The sequence below is a fragment of the Heterocephalus glaber genome, unplaced genomic scaffold, assembly GCF_053883595.1.
Source record: "Heterocephalus glaber isolate CG9 unplaced genomic scaffold, H.glaber_assembly_v1.0 deba00001744, whole genome shotgun sequence".
In the NCBI taxonomy this organism is placed as follows: Eukaryota; Metazoa; Chordata; class Mammalia; order Rodentia; family Bathyergidae; genus Heterocephalus; species Heterocephalus glaber.
Genome location: NW_028258450.1, coordinates 4508845 through 4529769, shown reverse-complemented (window position 1 = coordinate 4529769; position 20925 = coordinate 4508845). Strand labels below are relative to the sequence as shown.

Genomic DNA, 20925 nt, shown 5'->3' with positions numbered 1-20925 from the left:
TTCCAGTGACCACGGAAGCGATGCTTTCTCACTGTGTCCTTTTGGGGCCTATCACTTGGCCCCAGGGCTACCTGGCAGGTGTCTTCCCTTCTCTTCGAGTCAATGATTGCTAAGTGTCTCCTGAACTAAATCCTGCACTGTGTTGTTCATTTCAGTCTCCACAGCAAACATGAGAGGTATAATCTTCTTTTACTCGTGAAGAAATTGAAGCTCGGAGAGGTCAGATCACCTGCCCTCAGGCACAAAGGCAGGAGCAGCAGGGCCAGGCCCAAAGTCTGTCCTCCCCTTTGCACCTAATAGGTATCCTGTGGGGATTTACTCTCTCTCCAAACTTCCTCCCATTAATTTCATATTTGTGTTAGCATCCTAAGGCTGCTGGGAAATAGTGCCACACACACAGTAGTGTAGGACCACAGAAGGTTACTCTTCCCACAGTGCAGGAAGCCAGAGGTCCAAAGTCAAGGTGGCACAGGGTTGGTTCCTTCTGAGGGAGACTCCAGCCTGTGCTACCATCAGCTTCGGGCAACTGCAGCGTGTCCTGGGCCGAGTGCTGTGGCTTCCTCACTTCCACGTCACCACCATCTCTGTTTGCCCTTTCCGGGACCCTTACAACGACACTCATTGGATGTGTGGCCACCCTGACCCAGGGTGCTCTCATCGCAGTCCTTAGTCTCTATTTCCACACCCGGCCCGTGCTGAGGTGTTCAGTGGTGGCACTTGCCTGCAACAGCTGTTACCATGGCATTTGCCAAGTCGTAATTTTGTGTTTCTCTCAGTCCTTCTACCTTTTAAAAGATTTGTCCATTGACCTTCTTTCTTAGAAAAACACAGCTTCTCTTCTTAGTGAAGCTGTCAGAGTTGACCAGTGATGACCCTGGCTCTTTCCAGCTGTGACAGGCAGAAGCTGTGATTTTAGTGGCTGGGAGCTTGTGTCTCAGCCTGATGCACACTGTCTCTGTGACCTTTGGCCAGTCTTAGCATCTTCCTGTGCCTCTATTTCTTCATCTGCAAGATGAGCGACATAATGCTACTTGTCTTAGACGGGAGCTGAGGGGATTCTGTGAGTTAAAATATACAAGGTGCTTAAAACCAGCATCTCATGTAGAAAGTGCTCCGCCTGCCTTGGCTGCTACTTCTCTGGTGTCATTGTCATCGTCTTCAGGGTTCTGTCACACTAGCAGCCTGTGATTTTGCCTATGGCTTCAGGTCATGCTCCTTAATGTTTGTTTTTTTGGGGGTATTGGGGATCAAACTCGTGACCTTGCACTTGCGAGGCAGGCGGTGGAACCACTGCGCTAAATCCCCGGCCGCTCCTCAATGTTTTTGAGGCATTTCCTCTCCTTTCCCATCTTCCTTTTCGAGTCCCCCCTTATTCTGGCCCAGCTTTCCTTCATGTTATTGGCTTGTCTTAGCTCAGGACAGTGATCAAAACCAGGACATCCCCGTGATACTGCTATGTGGGCCATAGACTCCATTTGGACTTTCCCATTTCCTGTTTCCTCTTCTCCCCACCCCACCCCAGCGCGCACCCTCCACTGACCTCGAAGAGCCAGGTGGTCACGGTCCTGTCCCCTCCTCCAGGCTCCGGATGGTGGAGACGCTGAGTAACCTGCTGCGCTCTGTGGTGGCCCTGTCCCCTCCAGACCTGCTCCCTGTCCTCTACCTCACCCTTAACCGCCTTGGGCCTCCCCAGCAGGGCCTGGAGCTTGGCGTTGGCGATGGTGTCCTTCTCAAGGCCGTAGCCCAGGCCACAGGTAAGAGGGTCCCGTGGTGGAGGGAGCGTGGGATGGGCAGTGGTTCGCAGGAGGAAGGCCCAGACGTGTGCTGGGACGGGGGCAACTGAAGTGCTGGCTGCTGATCGGGGCTCCAGGGAGCCAAGGAAGAACTGTGACTGGGTGAGGGTGGGGTTGGCTCTGGCCCCACATGGAGCACAAATGGGAAAGGAAACCACCGAGGAGGCTGGGCCGAGGTCCTGGGGCAGAAGGAGCTGCACTGAGATGAAAGGAGGGGAGAGCGGGGTGGGGTGGGGTGGGGTGGGGGCTGTGGAAGGCAGGGGCTCAGCTGGAGAAGTTCACGAACCCTTGGGACCTTGCTGCTGACTGCTGTGTGCTGGAGTCACCTGGGGAGGGCCAGGCATAGTTGGGGGAAGCTAATAACCTCCTCGTGGTACCAGGCACGAGCAGCCTCCATCTGGGGCCTGAAGCTCCTAGACCTGGGTCAGAGGTCAGAGTTTAAGAGCGATCCACATAGGACAGATGAGGAAAGCTCTGGGAGTTGTCATTTACCTCAGGGAGGATGTTGGGGAGCTCAGGGTCAAGCCGTGTGGACCTTAGGGAGGGAAGAGTTGGGGTTTGATGAGAAGACAAAGGACTGAGACAGTGGGGTGAGGGGAGAGTGAAGGGTCACGGGCCAAGGGAGGTGACTCATCCTCTCTCACTGTGGGCCGTTCTCTGTGCTCTGACGTTGTGCCATACCCAGCGCAGGCCGTCTAGATTCTCTCAGCTACAGCAGCCAGATGCCCACATACTGGCTTAAGGAGGATTTGTTTCCTTTACGTGAGACCAAGTGGCCAGTGTCTCGGGCATGCAGGCTTTGCTGCCCTTCCTGGTTGCATCCATGCACGGTAGCACTCAGCTGACACATCTCTCCGTAGCCCCGATGGCTGCCCAAGGCCCAGGTTTGCTGTGAGTTGCTCACCTTTTGGGAAAATGGCATCACAGTTGGCAGCGCGAGCCACCCCATGCCACCCTGACCACTCTACTGGCAGCTGTCTGGTTCATGGCGCTTCCACTCGCAGACGCAAGCTCTGACCGTTTATGTCTTCTGTGCAGCAGCCAAGTGTCAGAAGGCCGACGTGCATGTTGTTTCCTTGTAAATTACTTTCTCTTTTATTTCCTTTCTTTATTAGAGGTAGGGCATTCTCTTGAAATGGGACACGTTGAGGGGTCACATTGTCTCTGCATTCAATGCAAAGTAGAAAAGTGGTGTCGCAGGGTATCTGCGGGGACCCAGATATTGGTTCTGATGGTTTGAGAGCCACTGGTCAAGCTTGTGTCTTTGTCTCCCCAGCCTCCTGCTGTCACCTCTAGGGGTCCCCAGGGAACCTAGTTCTGGACAGTTAAGGCCAGTTCATCTCCCATGTGTTTAAACAGGTGACTTCAAAACAGAAAGCAATAATGGCAAAAATAAAAGGCTCATTGGCCACTGCCGGAGGATTCTGTGACCAGTGAGGGAAGGGGCCCTTGGCCTTCCCTGCTCTCTACCTACTTCCTTGGTCTCATTTCACGCTGTGGCTCTTAAGTCCCACCTGCACATGGACTTGCCTTTCAGACACCCCCACAAGTACAGGCACGTTTGTCCAGCTGCTTTGCCCTGTGACTGTCCCAAGGGCTTCTCACACTTGATAGAACAGGGGACAGATGCTGACCAAGCTGTTCCAATCAAGCGGGGAAGGAAAGCAACAGGGATGTAGCTGGAGAAACACACCCGTGCCACCCTGGAAGGGAGGTGCACAGCCTCGCCACGCCTCACCACTCCTACCCTGCTCCCCCCACAAGGCCGGCAGCTGGAATCTGTCCGGGCCGAGGCTGTTGAGAAGGGTGACGTGGGGCTGGTGGCCGAGAACAGCCGTAGCACCCAGAGACTCATGCTGCCGCCGCCTCCTCTTACCAGCGCTGGGGTCTTCTCCAAGTTCCGGGACATCGCCCAGCTCACCGGCAGCGCTGTGAGTGGAGAAGGGCGTTCCCCTCAGTACCCAGATGCCTTGGGATCTAGTGCTTAAACCACTTGAGCTGGGTCTCTTCAGCTCTGCTCATGGGGGGTAAAGCTTTCCGTCCTTCCTTCTCTCGAGCCTGGGCATTTCCTCTAGAGATCCGTTCTAGGCCCTGACACCAGCCTGCTGGGTGTCAGGGCTCAGTGAGCACGCCCTTGCTGGGTGGAGGGAGGGAGGCAGGCAGGGAGGCCAGCTCATTTGTTTTGCCCCCAGCGCTGGCGGCCGGGCCGTGGGAGGGCATGGAGGGAGAGGGGGTGGGCCTTCCCTTGACCACCAGGCTCCGGCTGTCCCCCGCCCCTCCAGGCCGTGACCAAGAAGATGGATATCATCAAAGGCCTCTTTGTCGCCTGCCGCCACTCAGAAGCCCGCTTCATCGCCAGGTGAGTGTGGGGCCTGAGGCCGCAGAGGGTATAAATGAGCAGGTATAGACCAGAGGGTATAGGCAAGCTCCGCAGCTGGAGTTGTGGCTCATGGCCTGGTTGCCCTCCTACCTTGGGTCAGAAAAGCATGATCAAAAGCCCAGACCCAGGGGAGGAGCAAGGTGGGATGTGCTTTCCTTCTGAGCCTGACTGTGGTTCTGTGGTAATGCTGGCTAGAGAAAGGTCCCAGAGCTCAACTACAAAGCAAGCTGTGGTTGACTAGTGATGTCTGCCTTGGCCTGAGCGGCAGAGCCATGTGTCTGCCATGACAGTGGAAGCAAAATAGTTGCCTGCTCATGCTCTGGAGCATATTTTAGGCGCCTTGCCCTGCACCAAGTGCCTCATCTCCTCAGTGCCCAGCAGCTCTGCAAGGCAGACTCTGTTTCCCTACTCCAGGCATGGAGACAGAGCTGTAGAAGGCTGGGTCACTGGTGACTGCTTGCTCAAAACAAGTGCTGGCTCAGGTCTTGAGCACTGCACCCACCAGGGTGGGCAATGTCCCTTCTTAAGGCCCAGCTCTGCTGTGACTCAGCCTCCCCAAGCCCCGGCCTCCTCTCAGGACAGTGGAGAGGACAAGGGACCATACCGAAGGCTGGTGGTCATGGCCATTCTTGGCCAACTTCTTATTTCCTCATCCGTTAAATAGGCTGTGTAATTTCTTGGGTTGCTCCCGGACTCAGAGCCAAGATTGCTCTGGCTTTGGAGGAGGGTCTACAGAGGTTTGGGGTACGGGTGGGAGAGATGGGAGGAGGTAGGGGCAAGATGTAGAGGGACAAAGCTAGAAGGTACCAGCCATCCCGCTCCGCCCTTCTCTTTCCAGGGCCCTGAGTGGACGGCTTCGCCTTGGGCTGGCCGAGCAGTCGGTGCTCGCTGCCCTCTCCCAGGCTGTGAGCCTCACACCCCCAGGCCAAGGTGAGCACCTTTGACCCCTCTTTGCACCTGTTACTGAGGTTTCCCTCCTCAAAAGTCCACACCCTACCCCTATCCTCGTGGTTCCTGCCTCCATGCTCCTCTTCCCCGGAAAAGGTTCTCAGGCAGCCGCATCTGTGTTCCTTGTCCTGGAGCAAACTGCCCATGTGCACTCTGCGGGTAGCTGAGGGGTAAGGCCCATCACAAAGCCCTCGGTGGATCATTTCCTAGAATTCCCTCCAGCCGTGGTGGATGCTGGGAAGGGCAAGACTGCAGAGGCCAGAAAGACGTGGCTGGAGGAACAAGGCATGATCTTGAAGCAGACGTTTTGGTGAGATCCTGGGGCCGGGACAGAGGGATGGCGCAGTGGCTGGCACACACCAGTGACTGTCATCGGGGTGGTGATCTAGACAAGGTGGCGCAAGGCACAGGAAGCCGACAGATCAAGAAGGTAGCAGACAGTGAAGGGCATGACCTGCAAGAGGATGCTGACAGCACATGAGGGCTGCGGGCTCGGGAGGCCCAAGCTCTAGCCAGGACTGCTTGTGAGCAGAGGCTCAGCTCTGCTCCACCAAGTACTGAGCTTTGACCCTCCCAGACCAGTTAGACCAGAATCTTAGCAGGTGGAGACTGGCTTTGGGAAACTTTTTTTTTTGTAACACAGACTTGAGTGGGTCTCCTGTGTAGCTGGGGAGAATCACTGCTCTCATGGTAATAGATAAGGGACAGTGGCGGGTCCAGACTAAGGGAGAGTCAGAGTGGCGTGTAGTGAATGAGGGAGGACACGGGTGACAAGAAGTTGAGGACACGGTCACCGAGATAGGCAGAGGCATTCAGGAGGCCAGGTTTGGGCACAGACTGGGGATCCAAGCCCGTGAGCACTTGCAGCCAGACAGTTTTCAAGTTGTGACAGTTCTAGAAAGACTGCTCAGCTGTCCCCCCACCTCACCCCTCCAGTGAGGTGCCTGACCTGGACCGAATCATCCCTGTGCTTCAGGAGCATGGCCTGGAGCATCTCCCGGAGCACTGCAGGCTGAGCCCAGGTACCTCCCTCCCGATCAGGGCTGGATCCCTGAAAGGTGCTGAGACCTTTCATTCTCCCCCTGGGGCCTCCCCTTCTGAATTGGACAACAGGCTGTGGGCAAAGCAGATGGCAACAGTTACCGAAGAAGCCAGTTGGTTGAGCCAGATAGGATTGCTGCTGCACGTAACTGCGGGCAGCCGGGGAGGGTGTGCCATTGGTCCAGGAATCCCCCAGAAGCCCAAGTTCCTTCTGTCTTGTTCCTCTGCCATCCGAGGTTGTCACTGTGATGTGTGTGGTTTCATCCTTGAGCTGAGCTGAAGGAGAGACAACCCCATTGCCATAGGGGATGCGTCCAGACACTGCAAGTTGCTCCTGTGTGCATTCCAGCCACATGCCCTCCTCGCTGCCAGAGGGGCTGAGGGTTAAGGTTGCCAGTGCCCTAAAGTGTGGCTGGTCCTGCGCTTCTCTTATTCAGCGGAAGACAGGAGAATGGGTCCCGGGCACAGTTGTGGCCTCCTCACCTCTCTAGTTTTCTGATTTAGCGCCTTCCCTCGGCCACTGGTCTCCCCTGACTCACTCTTCCCTCTCCCCAGGCGTCCCTCTGAAGCCGATGTTGGCCCATCCCACTCGGGGTGTCAGTGAAGTCCTGAAACGCTTTGAGGAGGCAGCCTTCACCTGCGAGTACAAATACGATGGGCAGAGGGCACAGGTATGGGGGAAGCATAGCCCTGCCGCCAACAGGAGGATGCTGGAGCTGGGGCCAGGGCTCAGGCAGGCCCGAGTTCAGACCCTGCCTCTGCTACATGCTGCCTGGCTGGCCTCATTGTTCTCTCTGGGCTTTAGTTTCCTTTCCTTGCAAAGGGTGCCTCAATAACCAGCTTATGGGGAGACAGAGCTGCCAGAAGTCCTGGCCTAGGGTAGCAGAAGGTCCAGGAATGCTGGCTCCCCTGGCGCAAGCTTTGCCAACCATAGCCATTCTAGGAGGCGGCCAGTGACCCTACTACAGTGATGTGCAAGTGTGACCTGTGACGCCCGTGGTCCTGGGGTCTGTAAGGAAATGTGTTGTGAGCCCTTTGCCCTTCGGGATTCAGGACCATCCCACGTTTCTCACAAACAGGAGGTGGGCAGTGTTTGTGGGGCTTTGGGGCGGTTACAGGCAGTGGATTCCATAGACACCTTGTTATAGGTGAATCTTCAAAATGTCAAGAAAAAAGTTATAATGATTGGGAACAGTGGTCATGATTTCTTTCTTTTCTTTTTTTTTAGCTTTTTGAGACAGGGTCTCCTTTTATAGTTCAAGCTGGCCTCAAACTCACTATGTAGCCCAGGCTGGCCTCAAACTCATGGTGATCCTTCTGCCTCAGCCTCCCAAGTACTGGGATTACAGCCGTGCACCACCACTCCTGGCAGTCATGATTAGAAATATAAATGTATAGCATTTCCAGCTGTGTATGGTGGTGCAGTCTTCCAGCGTCTAGAGCGGCTCTGACTCACATGACTGACTGGTTCAAACCCAGTTAAATTGAATGAGGTGAAGTGGTAGACAGCACTTCTTGACAAATAAAGCCAAGATCCCATCAGTGCAAAGCAAAACCTAAGTAAAGAGATCTTCCTGCCAGCAGCAAATTATCTACACTCTACTTGCCCTTAACCCTCAGTGCGCGCGTGCACACACACACACACACACACACACACACACACACACACACACACACACAATGGGAATATCAAGTATACATAGTTTTTGAAATAACAAAATATATATGTGAGATGCCACATATGCAGCAGACTATTTAAATAAGGCAGCAGTAGAAACCAGAATGGTAGGTACAGCAAATACCATGTAGCGAGAGCGGAGCAGGGCAGGGCAGATGAGCTCAGGAGGGAGCAGGGCTCTGGAGTGGAGGTGGTGACAATGGCAGGCTCTGTGCTAGCAGGCGGGAAGTGCCCAGGAGCCCAGGAGATATGAGATTGGGTCTCTGCACCCGTTCCTCCCCCTCAGAGCATCCTGAACCCTCTACCAGGAGGGGTGGGTCTGAAGAGAATGGAGGGGCCATGAGTGGTAGACTCAGCTCTCATTCCCGCTTCCTGGCCCCTTGACGGCAGATCCATGTTGTGGAAGGCGGGGAAGTGAAGATCTTCAGCAGGAATCAGGAAGACAACACGGGAAAGTACCCCGACATCATCAGCCGCATCCCCAAGGTGGGCATTTGCTGTGCCTTCACTGACAGAGCTGTGGTTACAGCTGCAGAGATTTGGGGTTTATCCAGGCCAGCTTGGCACAGTGTGGGTTACAGGGTGGCGCCAAGTAACACCTAAGCATGGCTTAAATAGATGTTTGTTCCTCAAAGGAAGCTGGAGGTGAGCACCGCAAGGCATTCTGGTATTCTTCTGTCTCTGCCCTCCTTTGTCCTTGTTGATTGGCGTTGCTTGTCTCCTAGTGTGCACACAGCTGCTACCCTTCTAGATAGGAAGAGAGAGAAGGGGGTCCAGCCTCTGCACCTCCCGTGAGGAAAGTTAATGCCTTACTGGGTTCCTCCCACCTCACTCCTCTCTCCAGCTTGGGATCACTGCCTGGGACTGTGTCCCATGACCACCGTGGTGCAGGAGAGTCTGGGAAACCAGAGTGGAACCTGCAGGCCCTCTCTGCGATGGGGAAGGCAGGGAGAATGCCTGAGAGAGAGAGGAGGGGGCGTCCTGGGGACTCCCAGGAGTCTAAGAAAGGAAGCCCAGAGGTGTGTTGGGCAGGCACTGGAGCTGGGCTTACTCTGCATCCAAGGGGGTCTGGGCCTGTGAGAGTCCCCATAATAGAGCCCTTCCCCGTCCCCTTGCTCCTGGGAGGCAGTTGGTTTCCTCAGCAAGCGGGGAGCACAGTGTTCAGATTCTGCCTGCTAGAAGCAGTACTGCACAGGGTTTTGGTTAAGGGCCCTGTATTATTTTTTAATCTCAGTTTTCTTAAAATGTAATTTCCATGAAAGGTCCTGACTTTATAGTATACAGCTGATGGGTTTGGGCAACTTTAAGCACCCACATGTTTCCATACCCTCATCACTTGAAAGTGCTTCCTTGTGCCCTGGCCAAGCCGGCCCTTACCTCTGTCTCACATCGTCTGCCCACCGCAGGTGACTCCTGATAGCTTTTTGATCCCAGGGGTGGGTTTTATCTCCAAGTGTACACTCCACTCCATCGTCTTCCGTATGTAGGTTCTTTTGTTCATTCACTCTGAAAGTACGTATTGGACATCCGAACCTCTGAGCTGGAGCCCGAGGTGTACACAGACCCACTTGTCAGGGTCTCTGCCCTCACTGAGACCACAGCAGGATGCAGCATGAATGGTGCGGTGCCCCTTGGGGCTGTGCCGCGAGTTTTCACTGGGGGAAAGAACAGGCTTCCTAAGCAAAGTGAAAGATGGGGAAGGCGAGTGGGAGCAGGCCTTTCAGAGGCAGCAGCACGTGCCAAGGCCCAGCGATGAGAGCTTGAGAACAGAGGGGCTAATGTGCTGAGGCAAAGAGAGATGCTAAGGGGCTGGGTAAGCTGAGGGAGGGAGGACCAGGGCTGGAGGGAGCCCTGGCCCCACGGCTCTGGGGAGCTATGGGGTGGATTTGAGCGGAGTGTGCAGTAATCAGATTCAGGTTTGCCACTAGCATTGCGGCTGCTGGGAGAAGAGCAGGCTGCAGGGGTCAGTGTAGGAGGGGGAGCAGCAGGAAGAGGCAGCCTGGGCCCTGCAGCGGGGTGGGGAGAGGGACTTGGAGACTTTGCAGGGGGTGGCTTTGCCAGGGAATTAAATGTGGGGAGAAGAAGGACATGGAGGAGGCTTCTAGGTCAGCTTGTAGGATCAAGTAGAAGACTCAGGGGTCTTGTTTCCCTGCTTAGGAAGTCTGTGCCGTGTTTCTCTTTGAGGCTGACAGTCATTTATGGGGCTGTGAGTGCTGTGGAAGGACGGGAGTTTGTTTTCTTCTGTCTGTCTCCTGACCTCGTCACGTCCACCTGTCCACCTCTCGTAAGCCCTGTCTCCTCCTTCACTTTCAGATTAAACTCCCCTCAGTCACATCCTTTATCCTGGACACCGAAGCAGTGGCTTGGGACCGGGAGAAGAAGCAGATCCAGCCGTTCCAAGTGCTTACCACTCGCAAGCGGAAGGTAGCATCAGCCCCCTCTACCGAGTGTCACCGTGCCTCTGTCATCTGCCCCGCAGCCTGGCTGAGGGTCCTGCCTCGTCCCCAGAGGGGCAGTGGCTCTCTCAGCCTTTGGCCAAGTGACCCTCACCCTGCAGCCATCACATTCTCATCCCAGCATCTCGGCTAGCTGGGGGGGGCTGTGGGTGTGGGTGTGTCCTGCATCTCTGTGATTTTACTAGAACAGATCATTGGTCCTAGAAGCTCCACACCTTCACCCAGCAGGCTACCCCTTTAGCTCCGATTGGCCAGAAGTTTGATCTGCCACCACTGTTAGCTGTCAGGGAGGGGTCAGGATTAGCTGAGCGCCTTTGGGACTAGCGGCCTGGGACCAGCAATGTTGCCACTTTTGTAGATGGGCAGCCACAGCTGAGCAGCAGGGAGTGATGGGAGACTGGCCGCTGCTATGGGGACAGGGGACAGGGGACCGGACGGGATGGGAGGGGAATGGCTTCCGAGGGCCCTGCCTCGCCTTTTCACACTCCTGGTTTCCATTCTGCCCCAACAGGAGGTAGACGCGGCAGAGATCCAGGTGCAGGTGTGTCTGTATGCTTTCGACCTCATCTTCCTCAACGGAGAGGTGAGTCCTGGCCCTGGCGCTGGGCAGCTGGCATGTGGCAGCCTGGTGTTGGTCTGACTGCCACGTCACTGAGCCGGGAGGCTGTGCTTAGGCAGTGGGTCTCAAAGTGTGATCCCAGGACCTTGGGGGGTCCCCAAGCCCCTCTCAGGAGGGCCTGCAAGGTCCTCCTCCTCCCGGCTCATCGGCACAAGGCTGTCCTTCTCCCTGTCTGCAGCCAGAGCCACACAGTGCATCATCAGAATATAGCAGCAGATGTGACAAGGCAGCTTCAAGTCAGACTTTTAAGAATGTACAGAAATGCCAGATAGCCCTTTTCTCACTATTTTTTTTTTAAAGATATGGGTGTTTCATAAAAATGTACTATTTGGGAGCTGGGGTATAGCGTGTGGTAGAGGAATTGCTTAACATGCTTGAGTCCCTGAGGTCGATCCCTAGCACCACACACACAAATACACAAGATCTATTTGCTCAAGAATATTGTACTTACTATTTTTTAAATGAATGAAAACCTATTCTGTAAATTCCTCATTTGTCATCTCTAATATGGTAACTATCTAAAGATGTAGCCTACCTAAGCAGATGCTCCTTGGAGGGATGACTCAGTACTTTTTAGCAGTATAAAGGGGTCCTGAGGCTGAAAAGTTTGAAAACAGTTGTTTTGAGATACCGGTTAGGAATCCTGAGTTCCTGGTCTTGGATGCATTCTTGCCTGGGGCTAGAGAAGAGAACCCGTCCTCCCAGCTGGGTTGGTGGGGTGGGCGCCAAGTGCACTAAGAGACTTTTCCTCCCTCCCTCCCTTCCCCCCTTCCTTCCTTTTTTCCTCTCTCTTCCTCTCTCCTTCCCTCCCCTCCCGTCTGCCTTCCTTTTCTCCCTTTCTTCTTTCTTCCATTCCTTCTGTTCTCTTTTTTTTTTTAGTATTGGGCATTGAGCCTGGGGCCTTCACCCTGAGCTCTACCTCCAGCACTTTTTCATTTTTCATTTGGAGACAGGCGAGTCACTAAGTTGCCCAGGCTGGATTTGAACGCATCATTTGCCTGCCTCAGCCTTCCAGAGACCTGGAATTACAGGTGTGCACCACCACACCTGGCTTTCATTTCTTTTCTTAGCTCCTCTCTCTGCTTCTCCCTTGATGTCCTTGGCCTGTGTGATGCTGGGCAAAGAAAAGGCTGCATGCCAAGTCCAGATTTGAATGTGCCCATGTGATCTTGAATAAGTCCACACTTGACTGTCAGATTTTAGAGCCTGTAAGAGAACTGGGTCAGTTCAGTCAGGACCACTAAGATCCTAAAGCTAATCTGTTCTCTCAAGGTCGGTGAGTTCATTTTGGAGAAGTAAGCAGAACTTTTCACACATAGGTGTTGTCTCATTCAGGCTCAGCCAACTGCAGCCTTCGAGCCAGGTCTATCCCAACACCTGTGTTTGCAGATAAGACTTTTATGGGATGCAGCCTTACCCATTTGCTCATATCCTGTCAGTGCCTGCTTTTTCTCTACAGCAGAAGAGCTGAAGAGCTGGGACAGATAGCAGAGAGCCAAGAGCAGAGCTGACCCTTGGTGTCTTCAGCTTCCACACCCATGGGTTCAACCAACCTTGGGTTAAAAATATTTGAAAAAAGATATTTCATCTGTCCTGAACGTGTACAGGGTGTTTCTTGTCATTATCCCCTAAAGAATGTAGTGTTTATAGCGTTGACATTGTACGAGGTATTGTAAGTCACCTAGAGATGCTTTGAAGTATCTGAGAGAGGATGTCTGTAGGTTCTACACAAATGCTGTACCACTTTCTATAAAAGACTTGAGCTTCCATGGATGTTGATGTCTATGTGTGTGGGGGTTCCAGTTTCCATGGATACCAAGGGACTCAATCCCCATGGATACAGAGGGATGGTTGTATTTACTGTCTGGTTCTCACCAAGAAATTGGTGGCCCCTGGATTAATGTAGAAAATATCTATTAACCTCATGGTCATCAGCTTGTGTTTTAGGCTGCTGTCCCTGAGCCTCTTATTCTCAGAGTCCTCCTGACTGACAGCTTGGACCTCCCCTCAAGGCTTTCTGTAGCCACATCAAGCAGTGTGACTTGTATGTGTTTCCTTCTGGTCTTTGTTTCCACCGCGGCCCTACCCTCTCTCCTCAGTCCCTGGTCCGTCAGCCCCTGTCACAACGCCGGCAGCTGCTCCGGGAGAACTTTGTAGAGACGGAGGGCGAGTTTGTCTTCGCTACCTCCCTGGACACCAAGGACATGGAGCAGATAGCTGAGTTCTTGGAGCAATCGGTGAAAGGTGAGGTGGCTGCTTTCTCTACCCCAAGGTCTATAGCTTCCCTGTTATCTGCATTGTCCCTGGCTCCTGGCCCATCCTCAGCCTTGCGTGATTTGATGGGATCCTGTCCCTTCTCTGGTCCCAGGGTGTTAGGGGTCCCAAGAGCCATGCTTCTCTGTCTTCTTCAGACTCCTGCGAGGGGCTGATGGTGAAGACCTTGGATGTGAATGCCACCTACGAGATCGCCAAGAGGTCGCACAACTGGCTCAAGGTGATTCCCGTCCAGCCTGGCCATCCTCAGTTCTGGAAGTCTGTCCCCACTGAGCACACAGTGTCATGTGTCCAGCTGCACCCTGTTTGAGCTCAGGAGCCCTTTCTACCATCCCATGCCTGGTTAGCTCTCCTCATTCTACAAGGCTTGGTCAGTGAGAGGGCTTGGCCTCAGCCCTGGGGATACGCGGGTGAAAAAGCCAGGTGGGGTCTTCATTGCCCCTGCACTAGCTTCCCTGGCAGGTGAGGCACACGGAAGGGAGTTAGCTGGGACATGAATAGGATGAAGTTGGGCAGTGAGGAGCACCTGAAGAGAGCAGGTCAGCTTGGGCCTAGTGCAGGCTGGAAGCACTCGGGTGACCCAGAGAAGCCCCCTGGAGGCAACGCTTGGGTCAGGACCTAGACAACAAGAAAGGGTTGGCCACACAGCAATCAGGGCGGGGGTCCCACAAGTGCAGAAGTTCTGAGGGAGGCCCAGGTTTGGTGTGTGCAGAGAATGGGCAGGCAAGGCCAGCTTGGAGCAGAGAGCAGGCCCCAGCTCATGCAATGCCTTGGGACATTGAGAGGAAACTGGATTTTCTTCCAGAAGTTCTGAGAAGCCAGCATGGGTTTCGCCCAAGGATGTCATGCTCCAGGTGTCATTCTGTAGTGGTCCTCTAGCTGCTGTGTAGGTAGTAGACAGGGCTTGTCACTGGCGGGGTGGGAGCGGGCTGGGGAGCTGCTGTCTGGTATGAGGTGCCCCTCTTAAGTAGAGAACAGGGGGCTGGGTGAGAAGGGAGCAAGAGGGTTTAGAGGCTGAGCTGGCCAGGTCTTTGCTGCATTTTCCTTTGTCCCTGGTCTGTCTACCCGCTGGACCAAGCAGCTGTGACATGAGTGTCCAGACCTTTTCTGTCTTAGCAAGTAGACACTCTTCCACTCCCAGTCTCCAGTGCCTGCCTGGACAGCCGGCCCTTCATAAGTGTTGCCTGAGTGAACAGAGAAGTGCACTCTGTGTGAAGCAGTGTGTGGAGTGACTGAGAAATCAAGATGACTCAAGGTCCCCACTTCTGCCTTTCTTCCCATTTGCTCTGCCTGAAGCTGAGAAGCCCTCTCCCCGCCCTTCTCCTTGAAGGGACCATCCTCAGTGTTCTTTCCGGAAGTTCTCAGCCTCATCCCTGTCCCTCCTTAGCTCACTGGCGAGCTCCAACAGTCGGGGCGCCCCCTTATCTCCTGTTCCCTTTCCCAGCTGAAGAAGGACTACCTCGATGGTGTGGGTGACACCCTGGACCTCGTGGTGATCGGTGCCTACCTGGGCCGGGGAAAGCGGGCCGGCCGCTATGGAGGCTTTCTGCTGGCTGTCTATGATAAGGAGAGCGAGGAGCTGCAGGCCATATGCAAGGTCCTGGGGACTAGGTTCTTGCCACAGGAGTGGGAGAAAAGTAGATTAGACTCTGGGGCAGACTTCTACCTGGCGACCCGGGGAGGGCCCAAACCCAGAGGCTCACATCCGCCGTGTGAACTGTTGTTTCCTTGATTCTGTTTTGGTTTTTTTTTTCCTTATTCAATAAGTAACTTTCACTTCCTATGGAAAAATAAGCTAGTACTATAGAGAGGTACAGGGGGCTGGATTCAGCTGCAAAGAGTTGTGGCTGAAGTAAGATCTTCTCTCCCATGTCATGAGTGTGGAAAGGCAGGCTGTCTCCAGCGCCGTTAGGATCCAGGCTGCTGCTCTTTCCCTGTCGTTTTTGTCACGTGCTTCCAGCTTTATGGCATCATGGTTCCAACCATCATGGCGAAGAAGGGTGGCCACCTGGGTCAGCGTCAGCAGTGAACAATGCCTGCTTGTTTTATTGGTCAAAGATTTACTCCATGGCCCACCCCTATCTGCAAATCTGGAAATTTGTGGGGGGTTTTTATGTTTAAAAAAGAATTTTTTAAATGTGCACATTGTGATTGGCTTTTCCTGTGCAGCTCCTATATCTAGCATATTTGGGTCTTTTGTCACAGAAACAAAAATATCACCCAGAATCCCAGGGCACAGCTGTAAACACCAGTATCCTAGGAGGGAATGTTTTATTTATATTTTTACAAAGTGGAAATTCTCTGTCACTTTGTTTTCTGCCTTTTAGTTCTATAGATATTAAATTTAGATGTTATCATGTACATTTAAGTAATGTGGCAGCACGATTCAGTGCCTGCATGAGAATTCTCAAGTGCACATGGCTCCATTTCTTGAGCCAGCACCCTGTCTCTGAGTGGCTGGGCTCCAGCCAACTTTGTTCTTAGGAGTTACACCGGCAGTTACAAATGCTGTTAACTCACGATACCACTGATCATAGTGCTTTTATGATGCCCCATATCTTTGGGCACCATCTGTCACCATTTTACATTATCGATTCTAGAACAGACTTTAAAGAGCTAATGAGAACAAAAGGCCAAAAAACATTAAGGCTCTCAATACGAAAAGGGCTTTCTGGATGAAATTTAATAGCAGTATAAAGATGCCTGTCTTGTCTGTCAGCACCAAGTGTCATTACTGTCCTTTACCCTGTACTGTTCGGGAGGTGAAAGGAACTCTTGTCAGTTTTGAGACCGAAGGTGACAACAATCAGTTCCTGGGCGGGTAGGATGTTGGTGAGCACAAGCGGGAGGAGGAAGGTTTCTCTAAGGCAGAAGGAAGGCTGTGAGGAGCTAGTGGAACTGCTGGGAGGGTGAGTTGTTTCCCTTCAGAGGGCCCTCGGCTGACCAGTTGCTTAGCACCCACACTGTACCGTCCCTCTGCTGTCTGTGGACACTGGTTGGACAGAGTGGGTCAGGGATCTGGCTGGCAGACACATCCAGGTCCTCGGATGGCAGCAGCGGGGAGGAGGTGTGTGGCAGGCGGCTGGCTGAGCTGACCTTCCTCGTCCTCCCTGCAGCTTGGAACGGGCTTCAGCGATGAGCAGCTGGAAGAGCATTACCAGAGCCTCCAGGTGAGCCAGGGCGACGTGCCTCGAGCCTCGTGCCTCTGACAGTGAGCTCTCTCCGTGCAGGCCTCTGGCTTCCACCACTTGGGCTGCACACTTTGGGCCAGGGTGCAGGCAGCAGGGCAGTGGGTAGCAGGGCTGGACTTAGAGCCTGGCACATCCAAATTCCAGCTCTGCAGGACACTGACTAGCTGGTGACTCTGGCCGAGGGACCTGGTCTCCCTGAGCGCAGTGCCTTAGCTGTCCTGGGGGCACCACGGGCACTGCGTGGGAGCTCCAGAGCCTTAGAGAAGGGGAGTGCTTGCCGTCATGACAGCAGGCGTATTTGGGTGTGAGTCTGTCCTGTGCACTGGTATCTGGGTCCTGACTCCATCTCTGTCCCACTCTTTGGGTGTCTCTCTCGATTCCCCTGCCGTCTGGGTCACTGTCCCACAGATCTGGGCCAGTGCCCCCCCCCCCCTCACCTTTCTTCTCTGTCCCTCATCCTCTCCCTCCCTTTCCTTCCCTCTCTTCCTCTAGCTCTCTGTCCCTCTCTCTGGGCCTCTGCCTCTTTTGTCTTTAATGTCCCACTTCCGCTCCCAGAGTCTCTCTTTCATTTCCTCCTATCTCCCATTTCTGTTTGCTCCTCTCCTCCAGCGTTCTACTTTTAAGCGGTGCCTATTTCTGTTCCTTCCATTTCCTCTCTCCTTCGCTGCTAATGTGGAACTTGGGGCTTTGACTTTGAGATCCAGTACCCTCTTCTCTCCCACCACTTGCCGCAGGCCCTGGTGCTGCCCACCCCACGCCCCTACGTGCGGGCTGACGGTGCTGTGGCGCCCGACCACTGGCTGGACCCCAGCGCCGTGTGGGAGGTGAAGTGCGCTGATCTCTCGCTCTCCCCCGTCTACCCTGCTGCCCGGGGCCTGGTGAGTGGGGCCTGGGAAGGAGCTCCAGGAGGGAAGTGGGGCTCATGGGAGGGACCTTGGGGCCCACATCTGCTCCTCCTGCACGATGACCAAGAAAACTGGCATATTTGGGTGTCAGATAGTGAAGTAAAAAAAAAAAATCTTAAAAATATTCCTTGGTAGAACAAAAAAAAACAGTGATGTTGTTCCCTTTTGTGTCATGATTTTGCCTTTGGCTCTGAAGATTTTTTTTTTCTTTGTTTTGTGGTACTGGGGATTGAACCCAGCATCTTTTTCTTTTTTTATTAGAATGTGTTTGTAGTACATGTAGTTTACATTCATCTTAGGGAGTAGGAACCTGTACTTATTATATTTTGATTTTTTTTTTTTTTTTTTTTTTGCTTAAATTCTTTTGTTGGTCCATTTTAGGTATACAGTACGTTTACATTTGTCATTGGGTGCTGGTACCTGCACATGATGTATCTTGGTTCTTATTTTTTCCCCATTACCTGTGCACCCTTCACCCCCTCCACCCCTCCCTATTTACATAGATTTTGTTCCATTTTTTTCTTTCCTCATAATTTTTCCTTTCCCTTCTTTCCTTTCCCCTTCCCCTCCCACCATCCCTAACCCTTTGGACTTTTTCCTATTTCAAATTATCAGTTATATGTTTTAATCATTGTAATCCATATTTACACTTTCAGTTTCTCACACTTAAACTATTTGGTATTTACATTTGTGTGTCCTGTTTATTTCACTTAAGAGTATGGCCTCAACATGGCATCCATTTAGTTATAAATGTCTCTAGTTTCTCATTCTTTACGGCTGAGTAATACTCCATTTTATAAAAAAACCCACATCTTCTCTATCCAGTTTCCAGTTGATGGGCACTTGGGCTGTTTCCAAGCTTTAGCTATTATAAACTGTGCCTCTATAAACATGGTGTATCTATATCGCTGTGGTATGATTCTTTTAATTCTTTGGGGAAGATACCCAGTAGGGGAATAACTGGGTCAAATGGGACCTCTAGCCCTAGTTCTTTGAGGTATCTCCATACTGATTTCCCCAGTCTGCACTCCCCCAACAATGGAGAAGGGTTCCTTTCTCCCCACACCCCGCCAGCATTTGTTATTGGTTGATTTCTTGATAGCAGCCATTCTTTGTGGGGTGAGGTGGAATCTCAGTGTTGTTTTCATCTGCATCTCTCGAATGACCAGTGATGCTGAACATTTTTTGATATGTTTATTTGCTGCTTTTACTTCTTTGTCTGAGAAATGTCTGTTCATTTCAGGTGCCCATAACATATTTTGATTTTTTAAATTCCCTTTTCCCTCTCCACCCACCTCCTCTCACCACCCTTAGATTCCCTTTCCCCATTATTATTATTAGTAGTAGTAGTAGTAGTAGTAGTTCATGTTTATGATACATATTGATTGCATTCCTTGTGGGTATTTAGTACATGTGCGTGATGCTTTTTAAATCCTTTTATATCCCCTTCCCTACTCCCCTCTCCCTTCCCCCAGCTCTCTTGGACCCCCGATTCCAGTTTTTTATTTTGTTCTTTATTTTTACTTAGTAGTGCTCAAATGAGAGAAACTGTACAGAATTTAAGCTTGTGTGTCTAATTTAGTTCACTTAACAGTGTTTTCCAAATGTATCCATTTTCCTATAAACGCCTCAAATTTGTTTCTTAATATCTGAGTAGTATTCTGTTATATATAGATACCATAATTTAATTTAAAATTTAATTTCTTTATCCATTCACCTGTTGATGGACATGTAGGCTGCTTCCAGGATTTTGCTATTATAAATTGTGTTCCTGTAAACATTGGTGTGTGTGTAGGCTGTACTATGATGTCGTTAGCTCTTTTGGGATGATACCTTGATGTGAACCCAGCACCTGGGCAGTGAGCTACATCTCCAGCTCTTTTCAGTTTTTCTTTTGAGGGGGATCTCACTAAGTTGCCGAAGCTGTACTTGAATTTGTGATCATCCTGCCCCAGCCTCCCAGAGTGTGGGGTTTACAGGCATGCACCACCATGCATGGCTTAAACTCTGAAGTAATTTTCGAATTCTGAGATCTTTTATGTGAAAGCTCAGCACACTTGCCCCTGAGCTTCTCCTTCAACAGCCACAGTTACTTCCTCAACTAGAATTTGTTCTCACACTACCTGGCTGATCCCCCAGTGGTTTGACCCTTGGTACCATGTGAAGCAATCCATATGCAGCCAGGAGACAGAAGCCTGTGGCCAGCACTGAGACAGTTTGCAGTCCTCATCTTCAAGAGGACAGTGATGGTCAAATTTAAAAAGTTCTCTGGAGAGTTCTTCTATCCTTCAAAACCTGGCTAATATACACTTTTCTGACTATAAACAGACGTCCATTTATAATGAGGAACTCCTATCTTTGATCCAATTTTTAGTTTCTCATTCATGCTGTGCATTGGGGAGCCAGGGTTCTGTGGTAGCTAGTCTAGGGAGCCAGCACTCACTGTGGCAATGCTGTGTTATAACGGGCATGTTGCACAATACAGCAGAGACGTGGTGATATGAACATCTGTTTCACAGCTGAAGAGATAGTACCAAGAGAGCTGAGGTGACTGATCCAGGGCCACATAGACTGGATGCCTCAAGTGTTGCTCTATAATATATACCCTGAGTCTGCTGTTTCCCTTCCCAGCAGAACATGACAGTAACAGCTGGCATTTCTTAAGCTCTTACTATGCACCTGATACAGAGGATCTAAGCACTTTGTCAGTGTTTTTAATCCTTACAGTCCATTGCTCAGCCCCATTGTATGGATTATATGGATTAGGAAACTGAGGCCAGGGTAAAATAAGGAGGAAGAGACCGGATAGGTTATCGCTCAGCCAGCAGACTGCAGCTAGAGCACCGGAGAGTTCTGATCACCACCCCCTCCCTTAGGTGGACAGTGAGAAGGGCATCTCCCTTCGCTTCCCTCGGTTTATTCGCGTCCGTGAAGATAAGAAGCCAGAGGAGGCCACTACCAGTGCCCAGGTGAGACCCTGAGAAGAGGCAGTGTCTCCCAGGGGTGGGCTTGCTTGGTGTCACCAGCTTCTGAGAGAGGTGGTTTGGGCTTATGGAGGGGGCAGCCCAGAAGCTGCTGACCCCCCCACACTCCTCTCCTCAGGTGGCCTGTCTGTATCGCAAGCAAAGTCAAATTCAGAACCAAGGTATTGACTCAGACTCTGATAATGAAGATTTCTACTAAGCCCCTGTGCTCCAGGGCCGGGGGCAGAGGCAAAGGGGACCCAGGGATATGGAAGATCTGGTGTCGCAGTCTGATGTGTGTGCCAGAGGTGGTTTACACTAGGTCTGGGATTCATTTGGTCACTTCTTTCAATAAATAATTTTTAGACATCTCCTCTGTGACAAGGTCCATGCTGAGCTCTGGGGACAGAGCTCTGTGAGCTCACAGTGGTATAGAGTGTGCTGGTGCCAGGAACTGAGCCAGTGCCATGCAGCAGTACCCTCCACAGTGACGGAAGTGTTCTGTGCCTGCTCTACACAGTGCACCAGCTGCCAGCCACCTGCAGGGATGGAGCACGTGACACATGGCCAGTGCAACTGAGGCCTCCGATGTTTCATTTCAATAGCTATATGTGATGTCTTAGTCACTTTCTTGTCTCTGGTGCAAATACCCTGACACCCACAGCTTAGAAGAGGCC

The 20925-nt window shown here is 52.2% G+C and overlaps 1 protein-coding gene across 2 annotated transcripts in view; it reads left to right on the top strand.

The window, feature by feature from the left end:
• The window catches only part of Lig1 (DNA ligase 1), a 42979-nt gene extending 22359 nt beyond the window's left edge, over window positions 1-20620 (top strand). For both annotated transcript variants that reach the window (XM_004867029.4, XM_004867027.4), the window contains 17 exons: window positions 1582-1754; window positions 3558-3724; window positions 4076-4152; window positions 5012-5103; window positions 5332-5431; window positions 6058-6143; window positions 6718-6833; window positions 8231-8326; window positions 10154-10264; window positions 10808-10879; window positions 13015-13159; window positions 13327-13409; window positions 14634-14786; window positions 16306-16359; window positions 17115-17258; window positions 20162-20254; window positions 20388-20620. In XM_004867029.4, the coding sequence (XP_004867086.2) occupies window positions 1582-1754; window positions 3558-3724; window positions 4076-4152; window positions 5012-5103; window positions 5332-5431; window positions 6058-6143; window positions 6718-6833; window positions 8231-8326; window positions 10154-10264; window positions 10808-10879; window positions 13015-13159; window positions 13327-13409; window positions 14634-14786; window positions 16306-16359; window positions 17115-17258; window positions 20162-20254; window positions 20388-20468 (1843 nt within the window). In that variant the 3' untranslated portion in view covers window positions 20469-20620. The remainder of the gene's footprint in view (window positions 1-1581; window positions 1755-3557; window positions 3725-4075; window positions 4153-5011; window positions 5104-5331; window positions 5432-6057; window positions 6144-6717; window positions 6834-8230; window positions 8327-10153; window positions 10265-10807; window positions 10880-13014; window positions 13160-13326; window positions 13410-14633; window positions 14787-16305; window positions 16360-17114; window positions 17259-20161; window positions 20255-20387) is intronic.
• Window positions 20621-20925: the final 305 nt, after the last annotated feature.